Consider the following 22,408-nt stretch of genomic DNA (forward strand, 5'->3'; position numbering starts at 1 on the left):
CTAGTTTCTAAGTACCATTTTCCTATAGACAGGTATCAGTAGATAATCCAATTTGGACTATGCCTTAAATGTGAACCCACCGTTTTTGCTTTCAGAAGGCAAGGGTAAAGACCATTTCCTTTTTAAATACAGGTTCTGACAATGTGCAATCTAACAGGAACGCTATGTGCAATTTGAGGGAGCCTAAGTGTTCTAACTGATGCATATTAAAAAGCAGAGTCATCACTTTGCTGACAAAGGTCCGAATAGGCAAAGCTATCGTTTTTCCAGTAGTCATGTATGGATGTGAGACTTAGACCACAAAGAAGGCTGAGAGATGAAGAATTGCTGCTTCTGAACTGTGGTGCTGGAGAAAACTCTTCAGAGTCCCTCCTTTGGACTGCAAGGAGGTCAAACCAGTCAATCCTAAAGGATATCAACCCTGAATATTCATTGGAAGGACTGATGCTAAAGCTGAGACTCCAATCCTCTGGCCACCTGATGCGAAGAGCCAACTCATTGGAAAAGACTCTGATGCTGGTAAAGACTGAGGGCAGGAGGAGAAGGGGGCAACAGAGGATGAGATGTTGAATGGCATCACCGAATCTATGGACATCAGCTTGAGTGGACTCTGGGAGATAGTAAAGGACAGGGAAGTCTACGGTGTCTCAAAGAGTCAGACATGACTTGAGAGACTGAACGACAACAACAAGCTCATTTCAGCACTCTTTGAACATACAGATAAAAAGAATGTCTCTGTTCTTGAACTAGCAAAGATACACCATTCAAATGGCTGTAATACAAGGAAGCACACGAGAGATTCTCAAGCAATAGGCACAAACCAAACAGTCTGGGAATGCTGAGCAGGAAGGAGCCCCTCTGCTGGGGCAGCTGCTGTGTTGGAAAAGGGAGTGCTAGGGAGGCTACACTGATGCAGTGACATCTTAAATAGACTTGAAATTATAGATGAGGTATCAAAGGGCTGAGGAGGTAATAATAACAGCACCTACACTGTAAGTGCAGGCACTATTCTAGGGGATTTAGCTATATTAAATCAGGCAATCCCTACAACTTTAGAGTATGTGCTAATATTTCCCCCACTTAGAGAAAACTGAATATATGAAGACTAAGTCACTTATTTAAGTTGCCCACTGTGAGTGCCATATATAGGGTTTGCTTCCAGATCTACAGCAGATGACATTCTCAAAAGCACTCTCTTGAATGCCTCACAAAATGCATCATTGCTTTTCTTATCCTCAGCATAGTCATCATTGCAATAATTTAGTAGAATGTAAAGGGAACTCACTAAAACCTCACTCCCCCCTTAATACATGCAAGCTGGAATATGAGGAATTATCTTAATGTCATTGAGCCTTGATTTTTTTCATCAGTAAAATGGGAATAATAATGCCTATCTCACTGGGTTTCCATTAGATAAAGTGAGATAAATTATGTAAAGGGAACTTTTGAAATGCTTGAGATATTTTTAGGCACTCATATTATATAACTCTCATATTACTGAATTTACTTGGTACTTACTCTGTTTACCTGAAAGAGGAACGAGCAAAAGCACACCAAGTAAGAATAGAAGTTCTATTTCAGAAAGAACTACTTATCAATGAGCAGTATTTCTTGACTATTTTTTGTCTCAATACCTGAAGAAAATGCTCACATGAGTGCCATACTTCCATAAATAGCAGATGCTAAATAAGATGCACTGAGATGTATTTAGGTGTAATTAGCCCTGCCAGTTAAATGGACTGTTTTGTCTCCCTTGGTCTGTGACACCAGATACCTAGGCAGAAACAGGAAGAGCAGTGGACAGAAGCTTAGTATTGGTTTATAGAAAGCCTAGGATGGCAATTATTAGCAATCTGACTTGTAAAGATGCTTAACTTCTTCTATTCATATTTTGCTTGCCTGTCAAATGGGGCAAGGATATTAATATTTAAATTTCATGTTTGAAGCGATGATTAGTTGAATGATAATCAGAAACAATAAATACAAAACATGGCAGGGCATACTTATAAAAGTAGCGAATATAAAGCATACAGTGTATGGCATACACTGGACTTCCCAGGTGGCTCTGTGGGTAACAATCTGCCTGCAATGCAGGAGACACAGGAGATGCGGCTTTAATCCCTGGGTTGGGAAGATGCCCTGGAGGAGGGCACGGTAACCCACTCCAGTATTCTTGCCTGGAGAATCCCATGGATAGAGGAGCTTGGGCAGCTACAGTCCCTAGGGCAGCAAAGAGTGGACCCAACTGAAGTGACTAAGCACACAAGGACACATGGCATATACTAGGTGTTTAAGACTTGATATCTATATCTATCTATCTGTTCTTAGAAGGGAAACATACAACAGACTCATAGTATATACTCAAGAAATATATATGTGACTACATAAGAAATATGTAATGTTTCTTTTTTATATAACTTTGTTTTTATTTCAACATAACATGCAATAAAATATTAACAGATTATAATGCTTAAAAAGAAAAAAGGAGTCTAAAAGCAATTTAGTTCAGATTTAAGAAATCATTCTAATTAAACACAATAAATCTATTTCCAAGTGATCAGTTTAGACCAGAATTAAAAATAGGCATTTGTTAGATACTTATGTCTACTGTCTATTTACAACATTTTTATATAACCTCTGATTTTTGGTATATCCAGCCCCTATCTTCCTAACACAGCAGGGGATGACATACACATGGGCCTTTTAAATTAAAGGAAGAAATGGAAAAGGGAGATTCCAGGTTGCAAATATATATACAAGCATTTACCTTTCCAGAACTAAACATTTCTTCCATAAAAATATGAAATATCCAAGCTCTATAGAACTAGGGCTGGGACTACTTCAAATGCAATTATTCTGTATTTTTAAAAATATAGGGCAGAAAGCCTTTGGGGTGATATTTATACATTTTCATACAATGAAATGTGTAATATTTCTTATATGCAATTACTTATCAGGTAATTTGGTGTGTCATAGGATTATTGAGATAAAAATGGTTAAAGCATGGAAAAAATCAGCAGTGATCAATTTCATTCATGAAAGAGAGTATGCACATGCTAATCTTTTAGTTCCAAAGCCTCTTTTCTCTTCCTTTTTTGCCTGGTTATCTCCTTATCATCCAAGTCTCAGCTGGAAGCTATTTCCCTGAGGAGGCTTTGAGTGATCTCTCCCTCTGGGTTTGCCATTCTCCTGTATTTCTCAGATCTAACACTCATCCTTTTGTGTTGTGATCTGTTTCATCTTTGTATTCATGAGTAAGCTGTACTTCTAATAAAATCAGGAAGGATTTTTATTTGATTAGGTGATAATGGGGAGGTACTACTTATTTATTTATCGTGAAACCCATGAAGATAGCATTTTTTTTTCAAAAACATAGAGAATTAGAGGAAACTCCATAAAAGACTAAAACTAGATTTATCTCTGCTTTATTTTCTAAAGCAGACAGAAAATATTATTTAGGTCCAAAAAAATCCTTAGCACCTGCCAACAGGCTTTCAAGTTTCAATAAACTTGAAAAAGAATAGGAAGCCATGTCCCTGAAACCTATGACAGGCATAATTAAATTTCTCCAGATTCTGCCTGTGGTCAACTTGCTTAATCCATCGGATATCAGTCAAAAGTCTATGTTTTTCTAAATGGTTTGGTTTGGCTATCTATTAAATCTCCTGAAAAGAATGTGATGATTCTGGAATTGCTAAGTTGCAGTGAAAATAAAGGAATGCTGGCAACTTTCTGTAAATGGATTTCACAGGACTGAATAAGTCATGGGAAAGTAAATTAGAGAGTTCTATTTCAAAAGAATACTGAATGAAAGAGCTTGTGGAAACACCATTTTACGTAGTGGCAAGTTATTGCTCACTTCAGTGATCTTAGAGCTGTTAAAACCTATTCCAGTGTCTCACATTTAAAAATTCAATTTCCAGGTGCCTCTTAAGTCAGAAAAATTTCAAAAATATGTAAGGATGATGTTTACAACAGATGAGCAGGATACACAACTCTCTAGCAGGCACTAACAGCTCAATATGGTACTGCTCTCAACTGCCCTGAGGCTGTGTTTAAGTGTACAAAGTAAATGCACTGCCTCCATCATTTTGTTTCAAGTTATTTTATACAGGCACTCAATTTCTTTTTCTAGATCTTATTTGAGATGCAATACACAAAGAAGACCAATATGATAAATAGGTGATATTTTAATTAAACTACATATGTATTATTGATGATTCTTTGTTTTGCCAAATACTAGCCTGATACTTCTGTATGCAGTCCATTTCAAATGCATCAGATTTACATGGTTAAAAGATCAGGAGACAGTGTAAAATAAACCATTATGAAGAAGTGATAATGTTGGACAAACTGCTTTGCCTTCATTACCTTTTCTTCCTCTATCAAGAGGCAGAAATTCAATAGGTCCATAGCTTCATCATGATGTTGGTGGGATAGTAACTGGTCTGTAGAGTGCAAAATCACCAGACTCATCACGAGTAGGTCACTCTTGCTAAGAATATTAGATTCAAACAACATGTCTTACCTTAAGTTTTCTGAGCTGAATTCTGACTCTAGAAATTTAAGGAATTGTTCTCTCCCGACTGGGTCTTTCAATGCTTCATCCATGCCAAAACCCCATCGTTTTACCCTCTGCTGACTTGGTTCTTTGCTATAGAAAATAAAACAAAGCCAAATATATTCCTTTCATTACAAATTCTATATTCTGCTATAACATTTCCCCTCAAAATCATATATTCTTTGAAGCTCTCATCTTTAACATATTTTTCAGAAAAAAAATCTCTGATTGATGACTGTGCATGAAATTATATTGAGATGAAAGTTAGGCATTAATAATAAAGTCTAACATTTATCAAGCATTAAATGCCAAGGGATGGATTCTCTTTTAGACTTCTTCAGCAACTTTGAGATGGGTACTATCATAATTCTTATTTTATAAATGAGGAAGTCAAGGATAGAGGGTTATAACTTTCCAATGTCAAAGAGGTAATATTCCAGACATTCTGACCCCAGGGCTCAATTTCTTAACCACTACACTATGAAGTCTCACAGTGACATATTGTACTGGAGGAAAATGCATTGAGAATCAAAAGGCTTACATCCTGGTTTATGACTCTGTTGTTGATTAAATGTGTGACATAGTCCTGGCTGAGTCACAACATTTTGGGATTCCAACTTTCACATCTATAAAACTGAGAACTAAGGGATGAAGAGATACATACTTGTCAAGCATTTGAGAACCACCTGATGGACATAAAAGCGAGAGAAGGTCCATAAATGCAATCTAGCTAAGTGCTACAGAACACTAAATCCTCACTGTGAAGGGGTACGCAGTGATTTTTTTTATGACTCTATCAAGATTGGTGATATAATTCTTCTCTTATATAGCTGATGAAAGAAACCAGGGAGCCTTAAATTGTGTTTTGGTTTTCTTAAGAAGTCAGACACTTGTCAGTTTCTCTTAGAGGGTTTATAGTAAATTCATTTTGTTCCAAAACAGAATTTATAAAAGCATACTTGTATTGGGCTTAAGTAAGTATGGATTTAGCATTCATTTTACTTGAATAGATGGACCTTTGTGGCTATGTGGATTTTCAAGGAAGCTAAAAACAATGAGCTAAATTTTAAGAACTAAAGATCCTAACAAGTCGACCTTGAAACCCTTGCACATCTGATTTTTTTGCGCCAGTCTTTCTGGAAATGCAAATCTAATATAATACAAATATGTAAGTTTCAAAAACCATTGCCTTGAACGAGAGCTTTATATCATGGTTAACATAAACACAGAGTAAAATTACTTTTACAATTAGTCAGCTATAGGATTCTTCTTATATCATTCAAATCCTGAAATAAGTGAAATATTTGGAAGGAAGAGAAAATGTCACTTACCTTGCTTCAAGTTCCCAGAAGGTAGTATCATCAGACAGCCATGGGTTAGAAGGGTCAGGTGGCACAAGAAACGGGTCATATTCTACATACTGTTCTGTGTAACTTAGCAGACTTGAGAAAAAGAAACATTTTCATTTTCTTTAGTTTTCTGGTTGAGGTAAACTGATCTTTGTAAGGGACACATTATAAAAACATCTGGCCAAGGAATCCTTGCTTGCTTATAGAATAAAATCTGATAGCAGTTTTCATGTTTCAATAATTTTCATGCAAGAGCTTGTGCTTCTTTGAAGACAAATATGGTTAAGGATTCCATCTTTCCCAATGCCTTAGCAACATGAATTAATATTCCCTCATTAAAATGAGACAAAATGGAAAAGGTCAGTGTATAGAAGGATGTGCCAAGGAGCAATTCCAACCCTTGGTCAACTAGCCTACCCACAGCAGAACAGATGTTAGCTCAACTTGGAGAAGGGGTTAAAAAGCAATTTTTGTCAAAAGTATTTACAGGAATTAGGTAAAGGGGGAATCACTTACAACACATTTTTGGGGGAAAAAATCTGTTTTTAAAACAAAATAAAGGGAGAAAGGAGCGGAAAAACATTGGAGAGGTAAGATTTGGCAATGCCTCAAAGTGTGGAATATGAATGTCTTAACAGATTTAAATGAAGGAAATACGTAAAAATCTAAGCTTAATTCAAATTCTGAAGTCATAAAATAACTGAGTAGTGTAAATGTTAAGAAGAATTAACAGAAAGTTTCTAAGTTGCCAACAAGTAACTTAATGAATTCAGTTTTATTTCTCCTAGCAGGAGTGAAAAGATTCAATTCCTTAGAATTATCTTCTGTATTTGATTGTGGTTGTACAAAGACTGGGCCTCTAGAGACCTAAGATAATAATGATCATTCTGTCATTTGAAGTGTAACAAAAGAGATCTTTGAAAGTTTTCTATGTTCAGAAGGGAAAAGAAAATAATATTTCTTACAGGATTCCAATTATATCAATTCTTCTCCCACCAGTTCTCTCACCATATTGAACACATTTAATTGTCATCTGAACTTTTTTTTATTTGTATGGTCATCTTGCAATACTTACCTATCAGCAACTTTTGACATTTTTAACCGATGTCTATCTAACTGTATTTGCCAATACTTTATCTGGAAAAAAAGAGATAAGTAGTTACATAAGTAGTGACATTCTCCAATTTTCAACTCTAAATGCTAATAGAGTAATTCTAAACAAGAATACGTTCTCAGACAGTAAAATTTCACTCTATAGAAAAAAATCAAACATGAGGGCTCTGAAAGAGTTAATAAAAATTAAACTGACTGTAAACATATAACCAGTATTGATTTAGAATAGCAGTGAAGTTGAACATTCTGCCCACATTAGCAAAATAACTTTAAGAGAATTATAGAAATTTTAAGCATTTATTCATGGTAATTATCCAAATAAGAATCACATTTCTCCATCAAACAGTGAATTCAGATAATAAATGTATTTGCTATTTGTTACTATAATTTCAAGATAAACCCTACTTCCTAATACTAGCCCAACAAAAGCATCAGTGATATTTGTTTTAAGAATAATTTCATCAACATTTCAGAGCAAATTGTCACATGGACATAACAACATGTGGAAATTTAAAACTCTCTGAGTTACTTTTCCTTCAAGGTGATTATAAATATACTAGAAAAAGTATGTATTACATAGTTGGTAGGAAGAAATAAGCAAAAGGAGAAAAAGTCTCATGATAACTAACCAAGAGACTTGATGATGATTTGATATAAGAGACACTTGGTATTCACTTTGAAATATTGCAGCCAAAGCTATTTATTGATCAACAGATGCAACAAGAAGCAATATATACCATTGCTATACCAAGAAGCAATATATCTGCTCATCAGTGCTGAGAAAAAACTTCAAGAGGCTTCTAGAGATCAGTACTGCAGAAACAAGGTTGAGCACTCTTTTGTGAAGGTCACATCACATGATTGGAGGTGGAAAACACATGACCTAAATGTCACCAACTTATTGTTCTCATTTTTTAAGACAGAATTATGGAATATAAACTAACTCAATAATGGAGTCATCCATGAGTCAGTGTGTGTGATTTTTAAAAATTAGTTAGAGGAAAAAGGATTTGGAGAAATCACAAGGGAAGAGTTTTGAAAATTATCTCCTTATATTAATAAATCTTCAAAAGAATACATATCTTAAAGTTACATTTTAAATACAATCCTGCAAATCAGTTTTTAACATATCTCCTATTAACATCAACATCTGGTCTTCATACTGGCTACCCTGTAAACCATCTACTCTGTAAACCATTATTATAGGTTGACCCACCTGTTGTTGTAACTCATCTTCTGTTGGGGGTTTAGTTTCTGGTGTGGGTGTGTGGGTAGGACTGTGACTTCTAATATCATTTTGTAGACCATAGACAGACTATATTAAAATTAAAAAGAAATATGTTAAGACAAAGTTACATTTATATTCACAGACTTTCTAAAAGGTAGTTTTGTGTTATATATTCATTAAGGTAACTCAAAACTTTGCTGCATATTGGATTAAGCTTATCAAAATTCAAAAGGCACTATCATAAATGTCATATGAATTTAAAATGAAAGCACAGAGTTTTGGGGAAAAATATGTGGTTGTATTATTAACTGACAGAATAATTGAGTACATGAATAAAACTAGGTAACTGTGATAAAATATGGGGTGAGCTGAGAATACTAATTTGGGAAATGACAGCACAACATAGCATCTAATAAGTATTAATTTCAGAATAAAATAGAGGTGGCTATATAATAGAATTAAAATGTAATAAGGCAAATAAAGGGTAAAAATAATCTGGTTGTTTTACATAGGAAAGGAATGGAGTACTATGGAGAGAAACTAGGTTAAGAATTCCATTTCTGATTTTGTCTTTGATGATACCATCAAAGACACACCAGAATGTTCCTACTTTCCCAGCTCAAAATTGGGTTATTTACCTCACAATACTGACCTTGTCATATGGTTTCAGTAGGTGCCATTTACAAACATCAGTGACCCTTAGGTTTTATACATCTTTGAAATTCTTAATATCGCAGTGCTTCTTTACTATTTTGTCAAAAGGTGAACCCTATCATTTAGGAATGCTCTTTTTTGAGGAAGACCCGTTGCTTAGTAAATATAAACATAAATCTGGGGCCTTCAAGTACAAAAATTCATCCCTAACTGAAGGTGAGACATCTTACATGTCAACTCAAGGAAGAGGCCAAATTACTTTTTCTCTAATATTAAAGCACTGTTACTTTAAAATAAAGAATTTAACATTAGATACTAAGCACTTTTTCTTTGGACATGAGGATGAAGGAGGACATGATAAAGTTTCACGAGCCCTACAAAATTAATGTTGCCAAGTAGTGGAAAGAAGCTATTGAAATCAGAAGAGGGTAGATGCTTAACCAAGCCAATTTTCAGGCCCATCACCAACCTTGCCAGTAACTCTAACTTTAAATTCGTCTTGTTAATGGACCTGTTTTCACTTGGATTCTATCTCTTCTTAATGTTAACCGTTTGGCTCTGTACATGGATCCTTTTCCCTTATGAGTTCCCACTATTTTGCTCTTAGCCCATCTTTGACATATTTGACTTGGTTTTCTGACTATCTTTGGTAGGCACTTCAATTTTCCCTCTTTTGACATAGCTCCAACCTCTTTGAAACTCAATTCTTGTTACTGGGCATACATTTCAACCCAAGGAGGAGCACACATGATGTCAGTTAATTGTTAATTGGACTGAACTAAATGGCTTGGACTGTCTTTTTCTTTCCTTCCATCATTCAACATTTATCAAACACCTATTATATGCTGGATATAATTGTTAAGCATTAGGGATATAGATGTAAACAAATATAGGTATGCTTCCTCCTTCCTTGGAACTTATGACCTAATGGTTACACAAAGAATCACATAAACTTATGATTAGAACTGTGATAAGTATTATGAAAGAAAAGAATGACAAGAGTACAGTACCTGGAATACAAGGAGACTTAATTTTTACTGAAGAAACAAAAGGTCTGCAAGAACTACTACTAGTTGTGTTTGAGGGTGATTAAATAACATAACCCTCTGAACTCCGAAGTAACAGTTGAGGTAGGTATTTTAAAATTAGTGAAGTGAATGACCATCAATTATGAAACAATTATACTTTCCAATGTCTGTTATTTTTTCAGTTGTATCATACTAATTTTTGATAAAGAAAATAAAAAAGACATCTAAGGTTGAAACTTTCCATTCTCACTTAACCTTGGTTTTAATTACTTAAAGTTCTTTAATAAGTATCTCTAGTTCATATAAAAAATGTTTTTAAAGACAAGACAGCTGACAGTTCTAACAGTGAGTTTGTTGGTTAAGATTTAAACTAATTTAAAAGAGTGCTAGAAAAATACCACAATTTATGGTGTCAAAGAAGTTACCTTCTATCTCTACATTTCCATGATTATTTTAATATACATGCATTTCACATGATCATCATGAAGTTCCATAAAACACCCAAATCATCGGGCGGTGTCGTTTCAAATAGTCTTCCAGCAGCCTGGCCACTGGTTCTGAGGTTACTGGGATGTTTCCTTTTTTGTTTTACGTGTAAGTAAACATCATGAATTCTCTCTTTCCTCATTCAGAGTGCCCTTCATTTTCTGGGGATCAGTAATAGCTTTTAACTTTGATTCTTGGCTAGAGTGAAAATAGCCACAAATAATGCAATTTTATACTCAGGGCTTCCTTTATGCATAAAGGAGGTAAGAAAATTGATCCTATTTTGGCCAATAAGTTATGAGGATCATTTGCAATGTAAAAGGATTTGCACCTTTTAGAAAACTGAAATGTATTAGAAATCTTGGCATAGAGTGGATAGGGCTAGAGAGAAAGAGAAATGAAATTGTCTCAGTGTCTTAATATTTGCAGATGGGGAAAATTAAATTAACTAATTTGAACCCAGTTTGAGTTTTAATAGCAAAGATAATTACTAAACCAAGATGCTTTGACTTCTAACACCTTTTTTTTTTTTGTTCCTCAGGGTGCCTGGATTAACACTTTACATATGCAGTACCACCCTAATGAATACTGAATAGGTTATTCATTAAATGAAACAGATTTGACTTTCTACATAAATCTGTTCACATGTGATCTCCTTTTACATCTCAGAAGAGATAAAGAAAATTCTTTCCTTTGTTTTTGGTCAAAGGGAAGGGACTTTAAGAACTAAAGACTGAAGGAAGTTTCTATGCTTTTTTATGTGGAGTGCAATATCTGGGATTTTTCTAACTGGTGATGGGTGGAGGAGGGGGGGATGCTCAGCTCGACTGGAGAATGATTAGGACCATGTCCGATACCATGTGGAAGAAGCCAGTGAAGAGATAGAGCAGTGAAAGGAGGCTAGAGAAGATTGAGAGAGAAAGTTTGCCCGTGTCCAAGTCTCTGCATCCAGGAATATCCAGGCTAACTCCCTATCCCTAAGGTTTTAGAATATTCCCCTCTTTCATCTATTTTGAACAGAGTTTCCCTTGCCTGCAAATGTATTGTACTTCTTACTTAAAACACTTTTGTGCTGCGCTAAGATATGAATAGTTTATTCTATTATGTAACACATTAAAATTTAAATTTTCACATTTGGCATATGTAAGTAAAGTAATACCAACCTTTTAAAGTATAAACAGCTTTAACCACTGCATTAATAGCAGGAAAACTAGGCATTAATCATGAATTTGCTAACTGTTCTTCCAGGATGTGCACTTTAGCTGTTAACTAAAATATTACATGGCATTATGTCCAAATGCAGGTAACAGAGAAAAGAAAGATAACGAGACAGTAAACAACTTGCTGTTGTTTTGAAATGTGGGTTCTAGAGTTACAGCAAAGGATCTGAGTGTGGTTGCAGTCAGGTAAGCACAAACGCTTTTGTCATTTTTCCTTATGTTTTGTGTTGTTCTAGGACCTCTTTTAGCAGCTGTCATATAGAAGGGTGACCTTATGTGTCAACTTGACGGGACCATGGTGTTCAGATATTGGATAAGACATTATTTTGGGTGCTTCTATAAGCATGATTTTTGGGTGAGATTTTAAAAAAAGTGGATCTTGAATAAAGCAGAGTATCTTCAATAATGCAGTTGCATCCAATCAGTTGAAGACCTAAATAGAACAAAAAGACCTCCACCAACCAAGCAAGAGGAAATCCTGCCAACAGATGGCAGTTCTTCCCTGGACCCCTAGCTTGCTGGCCTACCTCATCAGATTTGGGACTTGCCAAGCCTTTTACAATCATGGGAGTTGGTACCTTAAAATAAATCTCTCTCTCTCTCTTTCTCTCTGCATACAGATATATATATATATATATATATATATATATATAATATATATATATATATATATATATATGTATGTATCTCCTTATTTTTGGTTCTGTTTCTCTGGAGAAATTTGGCTATAGTACAAACATAGCCTGACTTACTAAATTTTTAGAATCAGATGAAGAAAATCAGGTACATAGTGCCCCTTAAAATTTGCCTAGATTATTTCCACCTGTGCTCAGCTGTTAAGTCGTGTCTGACTCTTTGCGACCCCACAGACCTGCCTACCAGGCTCCTCTGTCCATGGGACTTTCCAGGTAAGAATACTAGAATGGATTGCCATTTCTTTCTCCAGGTATTTTTGCTTATGCTATATCATTCCTTCACAGAAAATTGAGGATATACATTTTTACTTATTTCTTTGTATTTTAGTAAAGTATATTCATTTTTTTAATTAAGTATAAAATCAAAATTTTAAGCAGAAAGTATTATGTCACAGTTTAGTTAGAATATTTTTCTTTCTTTTTTTATTTATTTTCATTAGTTGGAGGCTAATTACTTCACAATATTGTAGTGGTTTTTGTCATACATTGACATGAATCAGCCATGGAGTTACACGTATTCCCCATCCTGATCCCCCCTCCCCCCTCCCTCTCTACCCGATCCCTCTGGGTCTCCCCAGTGCACCAGGCCCGAGCACTTGTCTCATGCATCCAACCTGGGCAGTAAAGTATATTCAAATAAAAAGATTTAAACACTGGTCCTACCTATTCAAAAATATTTCAAATCAGATATATATATCTCAGCCTTCTTTTCACATATTTGACAAGTATATATGAAATTCAACAATTAAATATAACACCCAAAACCCTGATATTCTTCAGGTACATATGCTAAATGAATACTTAAGGAACTCACTTGGTCTTTTATTCTTAACATATATGTCCTTTGTTCTATGACACATAATCACAAGCAATATCATCACAGCGGAATCGCAAAGAATGGAACAGCAGCTCTCTCCACTAAGGGCAGTGTCTGGTTTCAAAGATGAAGTGCAGTCCAGGGCTTCCACTTCCTTAGCAGCCTCAGTAGCGCACAGAGGGAGACCACATGGCTAAGAGAAGCAACAAGGGAACTGGCCAACTAACAGCAGACGGGGAAGGCAGTTTCCACAGGTGGTAGGCTGGCCTCTGCCATCTCTGTCTAGACTCTCACAGAACTGCTTGCTCCTGGAGGACAGAACTGTGAAGTCCTCAGAGCATGTTGAAACGGTTTGTTCTTGTTGTCAAGCTATTCATTAATAAAATGGTGTGACAGTTTCGAATCACAAACCATTTAAATGCCCTTGATAACATGACTGAGTTGTGTCCCTCCCAAACTCCTGCGCTGCAGCCCACTCTGACTGCATTTGGAGATGGGGTCTGAAAGGAGGTATAAAGGTTAAGTGGGATCATACGGTGTGGTCCTAATCCTATGGAGCCAGTGCCCTTAAAAAGAAGAGAAGGAACACTGAGTTCTCTCTCTCTGCCATGTGAGAACACAACAAGCTGGCCATCTGCTAGCCAGGGAGACAGCTCTCATCAGAAACCAAATTTACCAGCACCCTGGACTTGGATTTCCAGTCTCCAGAACTGGAAGAAAATAAATTCCTATTGTTTAAGCTCCCCAGGATGTAGTATTTTGTTAGAATAGCCAGGGCATACTAGTGTGTGTGTGTGTGTGTGTGTGTGTGTGTGTGTGTGTGTGTGTATATATATATAAGTATATATATATGAGACACAATTTTGTCAATTGTTATATACTAGTATATATATATCTTCACTTTCACTTTTCACTTTCAGGCATTGGAGAAGGAAATGGCAACCCACCCCAGTGTTCTTGCCTGGAGAATCCCAGGGATGGTGGAGGCTGGTGGGCTGCTGTCTATGGGGTCACACAGAGTCGGACACGACTGAAGCGACTTAGCAGCAGCAGCAGCAGCAGTATATATATCACATACATACACACATTTGTTTTGTTTGCCTGCTCAATATGTGTACTCTCATTAAGACAGTAAGTTATGGGAGCAAGGCCATGCCTGTCTCATTTATCTTTGAATAACGAAAGACCAGTACATACCTGGCATAAAGTAGAGATTTGCTAAATCTGCTGATTGAATGGATCATTCCAGTTCCTAGCCAAATATGAGCTAAAGCACAAGTGGTAATAATTCTAAAGACAAACCAGCATGTGACTTAGAGTCCTATAACCTTTTATATAAAGTAACATTATTGGTGAAAATTAAAGAAAATCCAGTAATACTCAGTATAAAAAGCTGTATTTATCAGAAGGTGAGAAAATCAGTATTCTCCAATTGTTAAGAGCAAGTGTATGTACACTATCTGCATCCTGTAGGACTTCTGTTTTTCTCTAGTGGTTTTAGTGTTATACATCTCTGCTATTAGCTCTCTAGTTCTACTGTTACTGATTCATGGGAAATTAGGCTACAAACTAGACCAATAGAGTTGAGCTCCATGGTTCCATCTCTTTACAACATTTCACTTTGCTATGACAATGTTTTTCTATCATTCCGTGAGGGCTGATGGTATCTGAAGAGCAACACTGAAAACTAATGATTTTCACATTTTCAAAAACAACGACACGGTGTGAAGCCCTGGTAAGACACCACCACTGAGTACAGAGCTACAGGGACAGTGTAAACAATTTATTAATCTTTAAGTTCTATCTCATCAATTCATATACTTTCTCTTCTGATTCAGAGAATATCTCAGCTGGTGTCTATAGGGGAAACCAGACACAAAGCAATATATTTTGAACTCTTCAAAATTCAGGAAGTAGTGAGAAGTGACTTAATGCACTCTGGGATAGCTGATTGCATTTTTGAATTTGGTACCACAAAGCTAGTCCCGGTACACTAGGCCATGCTGTGAGCGGAGGATGAGAGGAAAGGCCTAGGGCTGATCATAAGAGAGAGGGGCCACCGGGATGGGGAATACATGTAAATCCATGGCTAATTCATTTCAATGTATGACAAAAACCACTGCAATGATGTAAAGTAATTAGCCTCCAACTAATAAAAATAAATGGAAAAAAAAAAAAAGAGAGAGGGGCCAACAGGCTTGCTGTGGTCTGGCTTTGCCTCTTTTTCTCAGAGGTATGCTAGGACCAAAAGCTTTTGAGCACCTCACCCGAATGGATTTTATGGCACTTTTCCTGTGGCTTCTTTATCCTAACATCAAGGTAAACAGTTTTAAAAGAAAAAAAAAAAAAAAAAGGTATGTGGACCATAGTGGGGCCTTTGACTATAATGCTTATTTCTAGGGATGGAAGAAAAAGACATTAAGAAATTAGACTACAGAAAAAGCTTAGTACCTGCTGCCTGGACACATATCCCAGAAAACGCTGCATAAGTAAAAAGCTATGGAAGAGAAGGTCTTGAACTCTGTGGAGTGGTTTGATCTAGTGGCACTGACCTTTGGCTGTGTCCTCAGAGTGACTACTCTAGGCCAGATAGCCTTATGTGCATCAACCATTTTTTATGGAATAAATATAAATGTCTTCTATATTTACCACCTGAGCCACCAGGGAAGTTCAAAATGAATCTGTGTGTGTGCTAAGTGGCTTTAGTCATTTCCGACTCTCTGAGACCCTATGGACTGTCGCCACCAGGCTCCTCTGTCCATGGGATTCTCTGGGCAAGAATACTGGAGTGGGTTGCCATGCCCTCCTCCAGGGAACCTTCCCAACCAAAGGATCAAACCCACATCTCCTGAGGCTCCTGCATTGCAGGTGGATTCTTTACCACTGAAAAATATCTTCTATAATAACTGAGCCACAGGGAAGCCCAAATAAAAAATGCCTTCTATATATATGTGTTACTTTAAAAAGTGTAGGTACTTCAGCTATGTGTTTTCAAAAGATTGTGTTAAACATCATTGAATTCAGGATAGCACTTTGTTTTTGTTACATACTTCCTCATATAAGAGATCCTAAACCTACTGCCACGATCCTATAATTATGCCACAAAATTTTGATATTAAAATGTGGTCTTCATACAGTACCTGTAATTAAACATCTTTATGATGATGTCTTTTTTCGTCAAATTTTTCTCTAACAATGCCTGTCTCTCATAAGTACCACTTGTTCTCAGATAATCTGTATTTATTTTTCCTCATTTCCTGGTCTCTGAAAGAGATATCTTTTCTGCTAATGGCTCTCCTCTCAGCATCCTGCTCCTGCACAGCCACCTCCACACTTTGAGACCTTGACATGTTTAAGATTCAGGACAGAGTCTATTTCCTGGTGAGGGAGGAACTGACAGAAGTCCAGGGCTTGAACCTCCAGATTTTCTTCTAGCCAAGTAACAAGGAAGAGAAGGGAATATGCTATAAAGTACTCATGAAATGGAAGAAAAGGTTTTTTGGTTTTTTTTTTTCTTTTTTTGTGGTTGACATCCTCTAAATGAGGCAGGAGGTAGATGCTCCCTACAGGGTAAAGTGACTGGAGATTCATTCCCTGTGGACCAAAAACCGAAGACGAGAGTAGCAGGACAATTAAGTGGGGAGGCTGGGCCCTGCCCAGACCACATATTTCTCATTCTTGAAGTCAGGAGACTTCCCCGACCACACATGCGCAGAAAGGCTCCTTGGAGGCCAAAGGGGAGAGATGCCAAGGGATATTCTACCCATAGGCCTTTCCGTGGAATCCACCTTGGCTAAGAGATGTGTGCACAGACATGGGAGAATCCTGAGACACACCAAACATGGACTGTGAACCAGACAAATCAAAATGATTGGCCAAAAGAAACCAGGAAGAAACCCCCTGTAAAAGTAATTCAAACTGCCAAGAGGGCGTGACTCAGGCACTCTCCTTCTGAGTCTGCCCATGAGTCTAGTCACACGTAATGTACTCTTCTTTTCTCTTAATACTTTTCACTACTTTCCATCTCAGGAAACTCGTTTCTGCAAAGTTGAAGGGGCAGGGCCCTCATCACTGACCACTGTTTAGCGGCTAGGATGCCGTACTTTCACTGTTGCGACCTGGCCCCAGTCTCTGGCCGGGGAACTGAAGCCCCACTTTAAGCCACTGCAGGCCGAGGCCACCTGAGATCATAAACAGCACAACACATTGCTAGATCAGCACAACAAATGTTGACTTTACCTTTCGTGTTTTGTGTGGATTTCTCATTCTGGACGACTTCTTAATGTCCACTTCAGTGGTATTTACACATCCAGGCTAGAAATGGAAAACAGAGAGACAAAGAAATCTTTGGGTGTAAAGTTCCTGATGGGCACATTCACTCTCCAGGACCCGAGTAAACGCTGTGATGACACAAGTCCCCAGCAACCTGTCCAAATGGCCCCAGCCACTTCTCTGGGCAGTAATCCAGTGAGAAAATGCACTGCCTTCTTTTACAACTTAAGTTTACCTTCAGATACCATTCTAGAATAGCTACCAGAGAAACAGGAAAAAGAAATACAAGAGATCTGCATGTGAAAGTGAGTGGTTAGCTGCTAACCCAACAGATTTAGAGCAAGGGTATCCAGAGACCAAATAAGGTGATGCCCCCAGCTGATATCTGCATTCAGCTTCCCTCAGAGTCTACCCTCTTTGGATGAGATGACATTAACTACACGGTTGTGTGCATCTCCTAAGTTAGAAAATCAATGGTATTCAGTTGAACCAGCTCAAATCCCAGAGCAATTTTCCTACAGGAATCTAACATCCAGTGACTTGGAATATTTGTTGTCTATAGACAGAATGTGCAGTGGAGTTTAATGGTCAAAATGTAGAAGATGAAGAAAGCAACTGATAAACAATAGACCATGCTTCTTTTCAGAATTCCTAATTTTTCTTTTTCTTTTTCCAGACAGGTGAGCCCCTTTCAAACAGGGTAGGTTGGAGGAAAAGTTTGGACAGTTTGCTCCTTGTTTTTTGACAACCACAAGGATATCATTTTGCCACATTTATTTTTCTTTTGCAAAGAAACAAAGAGCTTTAAAGCTTCTTTCTTATCTGGAGAAGAGAAAAGGAGGGAGGAAGAAAGAAAAAAGGAAGAGGGAGGAGGAGAAGGAAAAGGAATAGGAAAGAGAGAGAGAGGATGGGTGAGAGAAAACACAAATCAGGAAACAGAAGAAAGGAGATTAAAAGATACTTGAGATCTTAAATGGAGAAAAGTCCTTAGACATCACTTATCCTTTAGACATGATTGGAAGTTCGCAGTTACATGGTTGTGTTTCCTGTACTTGTAACTTTTGATACAGGATGTACAGGATCTCTGGTGCTAGTAAAATTACATTGTATATTTCTGTTCAATTTCTCTATTTTCTCTCTGCAGCTTGAAAGATCATCAGTTACTCTTGAAAGTGACTCGAGAAAATATGAAAGTGGAAAAAATGAGTTTGAGGAGCTGGGAGGACATGGAGGCAAGGAGCTGGGAGGACAGGGAGGCAAGGGCAAAAGGCAGCTCTGAAGTGTCTAGAGAAAGAAGTTGTTCTCCACAAGCAGTGGTAAGCAATAGGGATTAGCTCTTTGTATAATGAGAACCTAGGACATTTTTCTTAAAGAACCTTCTCCTGACAGTACAACCATTGTGACAATACTCCACTACAATGTTGTAAGGGATAAAGAAGTAAATGAAGAAAGCATTTTTCTCTTGAATTGTTTTCTTTGTAGGTTGTATGTGAAATATATATACTATAACACACTGCCCTGTAAACATTAAGTAAACTATAAATTTGGTTTGTATATCTATTTAAGAATAGAAATAGCACAGCCAAAAATAAGCAAATAAATAAATAATTTCTAAGAAAAGAACTTCTCTGGTGGTCCAGTGGTTAACAATCCGCTTGCCAACACAGGAAACACGAGTTCAATCCCTGGTCCAGGAAGATCCCATATGCCATGGAGCAGCTAAGCCCGTGCGTCACAACTTCTGAGCCTGCACTCTGAGCCTGTGAGCTACAATTACTGAGCCAAAACTATGGAAGCCCATGAGCCTAGAACCCATGCTCTGCAACAAGAGTAGCCACTGTAATGAGAAGCCTGCACACCACAAGGAGAGAGCAGCCCCCACCTGATGCAGCTAGAGAAAGCCCCACACAGCAACAAACGGCAGACTCAGCCAAAAATAAACAGTAAATAAATAATTTTTTAAAAAAGAACAGAAGTAGCTGGTTTAGCACCATGATCTGCTTAGAAGTGTCAGAAAAAGGAAGAGCACCCCCCTGGGTGAGACTTATTTAGTAACTGACCCAGTGATTCACTTAAACTTTATTGGCATCAGACTGATCAATATTTGATATTCTGATTTAATTTTCTGTGGCTGGTTCTAACCATAAGTGAATGTTAACAAGTCCCCTCTCCCCCACTGCCAGCCATTCCATATCCTCTCTCACTGGTGATTTTAATATGCAGCCAGGATTCATCGATGCTTGCTCCTTGAAAGAAAAGCTATGACAAACCTAGATAGCATATTGCACAGCAGAGACATCACTTTGCCTACAAAAGACCATCTTGTCAAAGCTATGGATTTTCTTGTAGTCATGTACGAACATGAAAGTTGGACCATAAAGAAGGCTGAGTGCCGAACAATTGATGCTTTCAAACTGTGGTGCTGGAGAAGACTCTTTTGAGAATCCCTTCGACAGCAAGGAGTTCAAACCAAACCAGTCAATCCTAAAGAAAATCAATCCTGAATATTCATCAGAAGGACTAATGCTGAAGCTCCAATACTTTGGCTACCTGATGGAGAACCAACTCATTAGAAAAAGCCCTGATGCTGGGAAAGATTGAAGGCAGGAGCAGACAGGAACAACAGAGGATGAGATGGTTGGATGGCATCACTGACTCCATGGACGTGAGTTTGAGTAAGCTCTGGGAGATTTTGAAAGACTAGGAAGCCTGGTGTGCTGCATGGGGTTGCAAAAAGTCAGACAAGACTGAGCGACTGAACAGCAACAAAAATTCATAACCATTGATATAGAAGTGACAAAGATAATGTTTTAAAAATATTAAAGTAGTGTATGTTCATTTCCTATTCAATTTCCATTTCCTTGCAGCTTTCTACCCCTAAGCTTATTAGAGAACGGTAGACACTGAAATTCTTTAAGCTCTTATTGCTATTTTAAGAGTCAAGTATGACAAGACAGATCATAGAAGATTTTCTTCTATATATTAAGCAGTGGGATAAATAAGAATATGATGTACAGGAAAAGGAAGGCATGTCCCTCTGTAACTGACGGGGGAAAGAGAAATAAAGGTAAGATGCAGCATCCAACATGTGTCCTCATTTTCTTCCTCTGGAGAAGAAAGCCCAGGCACAATGAAAAGCATGATAGAAATTCCCAGACAATTATGAGGGAGCCTATAATGTGTGGGTTGGATAGCTAGTCCTGCTTACCTAGAAGAATCAGTACATGCCATCACACCCAACATGAATCTTTACAATTGGAGTTGGCAAGAGAGACAAAACAGATAGTGTTTCTCAGAGCCTACTAGGAAGTAGGCAAGAGATCCAGATTGCGTTGCATGCCTCAGTAGCAAAGGAGGCAGAAATTCTGAGACTAAAAGATGGATGGGAACCTGAGGTTGAGACAAGGCCAAAGTGTGCAGGGATTTTATGCTGGTAGCACAAATGTCTGGAATACAAACTCCAGTGACCACACAAAGATGACATGGTACTCCCATGATAGCAGGCCCAGGAATAAACTTGACTGACGTATCTAAAACAGAAATCAGAAAGAAGCCAGAAGAAGTCCTGTGGACGGTTGACCCTTCCTCCACTGTATGAGATCATATAAAAACAAAGCATTTATACTCCAAACTCTTATCAAAACTACCTTGCATAGAAGCAGGGAAAGGTGGAAGAAAACTGAACGTGTGATCACTTACCCAAAATTTACCTAGCAGATGCTTTAAATGATTACATCATACAGAGCACACACATTGAAGACTGTCCTTCAAATGTTTCTGAGATAAATAGGCCAATTATGTTAAAAAAAAAACCCAGAAAATATATTTTCTATATACACACGAGGAGTCTGAGCTAATAGAACTTGAAAGCTCCTTCTATTATAAGCTAGAATTCTAAATCAATCTTACTTCATACTAAGTCATACCAAATGGGTATTGATAAATGGCCCTAGAAATTGTGTCAACCACTGAAGGCATGAAGTAGAAAGATATTTTCTCCTTATATAAAAATGTATCTGACTGCCCTCTCAAAGAGAATTTTCCTTTTCAAAGTTAAAAGATTTTGGTCTTTCAAATTAAGTTAATGAGCCATTAGCAGACATCTAAAATTCTACTTGAACCAATTCTTAACACCATTGATCAGCAAATTAATAAGAAGTCATTGATCCTAAAAGTAAATATTATTAGAAGACTGAACTGTGAGGTAATGTCCCATAACTCAGCTCCCATTCCAGGCTAATGAAATATGCTAGTTCAAAATTTTTTGCTAATGGTACAATGGTTAAAATAATACACTGAACCTGGGATGCATGTCTCAGTGGACTTCCAGCTTCCTTTCATTTCTAAAGAGCCCCTTAGGAAGCTAATGCGTAGACCAGTCTCTGGTATCTAAGTTTAAATAGGGGATTCTTGAGGACTGAAAAAACCTCAATGCTCAAAGTCATCTAGTATATTTCTGAATAATTAATGTCATTGCAAAATAATAACTTTCAGAAATCAGGCACTAAAGTGACGAAATATGTCAATATTTCTTTGGAATTTTTTGAATAATAATTTTAAGAAAATTAAAAAAAATTTATTTTTGTATCTAATTGTCAAATCTAGTGATAAATGGTAAGGTATAAAAATGAAGGTATGGCCATACCTCAATATTCTGTTAATATACTAATGATGCCAGACAGATGAATCATCACAGTGTGGGAGCATAAAGACTAGACACTAGATGGCAGAGGGCATTACATGCCAAGAGGACATTCCAGACATCTATTCTTATGTGAATACTGCTGTTCCTCACCAATGTGGCAGATAAAGATTTTTTAAAACTTTGTTTTTAAGTAATTTTGATGTGCCCCTTGGTTATTTAAAAAAGGCAGTTATCCTTTTGAAGCATATATAATATGTACCACTAGCAGGCAACAGATTCACTTGAAATGTTGTGCATAAATTGGTTTTCTGCACTACAAAACGTATCTTCCCAATAAGAT

At 37.2% G+C, this 22,408-nt stretch overlaps 1 protein-coding gene across 5 annotated transcripts in view; it reads right to left on the reverse strand.

Annotated features, from left to right (window-relative positions):
• RGS7 (regulator of G protein signaling 7) overlaps positions 1-22,408 on the reverse strand; it is a 438,315-nt gene that overhangs the window by 17,985 nt on the left and 397,922 nt on the right. For all 5 annotated transcript variants that reach the window (XM_070474353.1, XM_020874166.2, XM_020874165.2 and 2 more), the window contains 5 exons: positions 17,391-17,465; positions 8,240-8,338; positions 6,986-7,047; positions 5,893-6,003; positions 4,529-4,654 (listed from right to left, as the gene is read on the reverse strand). In XM_070474353.1, coding sequence (XP_070330454.1) covers positions 4,529-4,654; positions 5,893-6,003; positions 6,986-7,047; positions 8,240-8,338; positions 17,391-17,465 — 473 coding nt within the window. The remainder of the gene's footprint in view (positions 1-4,528; positions 4,655-5,892; positions 6,004-6,985; positions 7,048-8,239; positions 8,339-17,390; positions 17,466-22,408) is intronic.

This window comes from Odocoileus virginianus, chromosome 11 (assembly GCF_023699985.2).
Source record: "Odocoileus virginianus isolate 20LAN1187 ecotype Illinois chromosome 11, Ovbor_1.2, whole genome shotgun sequence".
In the NCBI taxonomy this organism is placed as follows: Eukaryota; Metazoa; Chordata; class Mammalia; order Artiodactyla; family Cervidae; genus Odocoileus; species Odocoileus virginianus.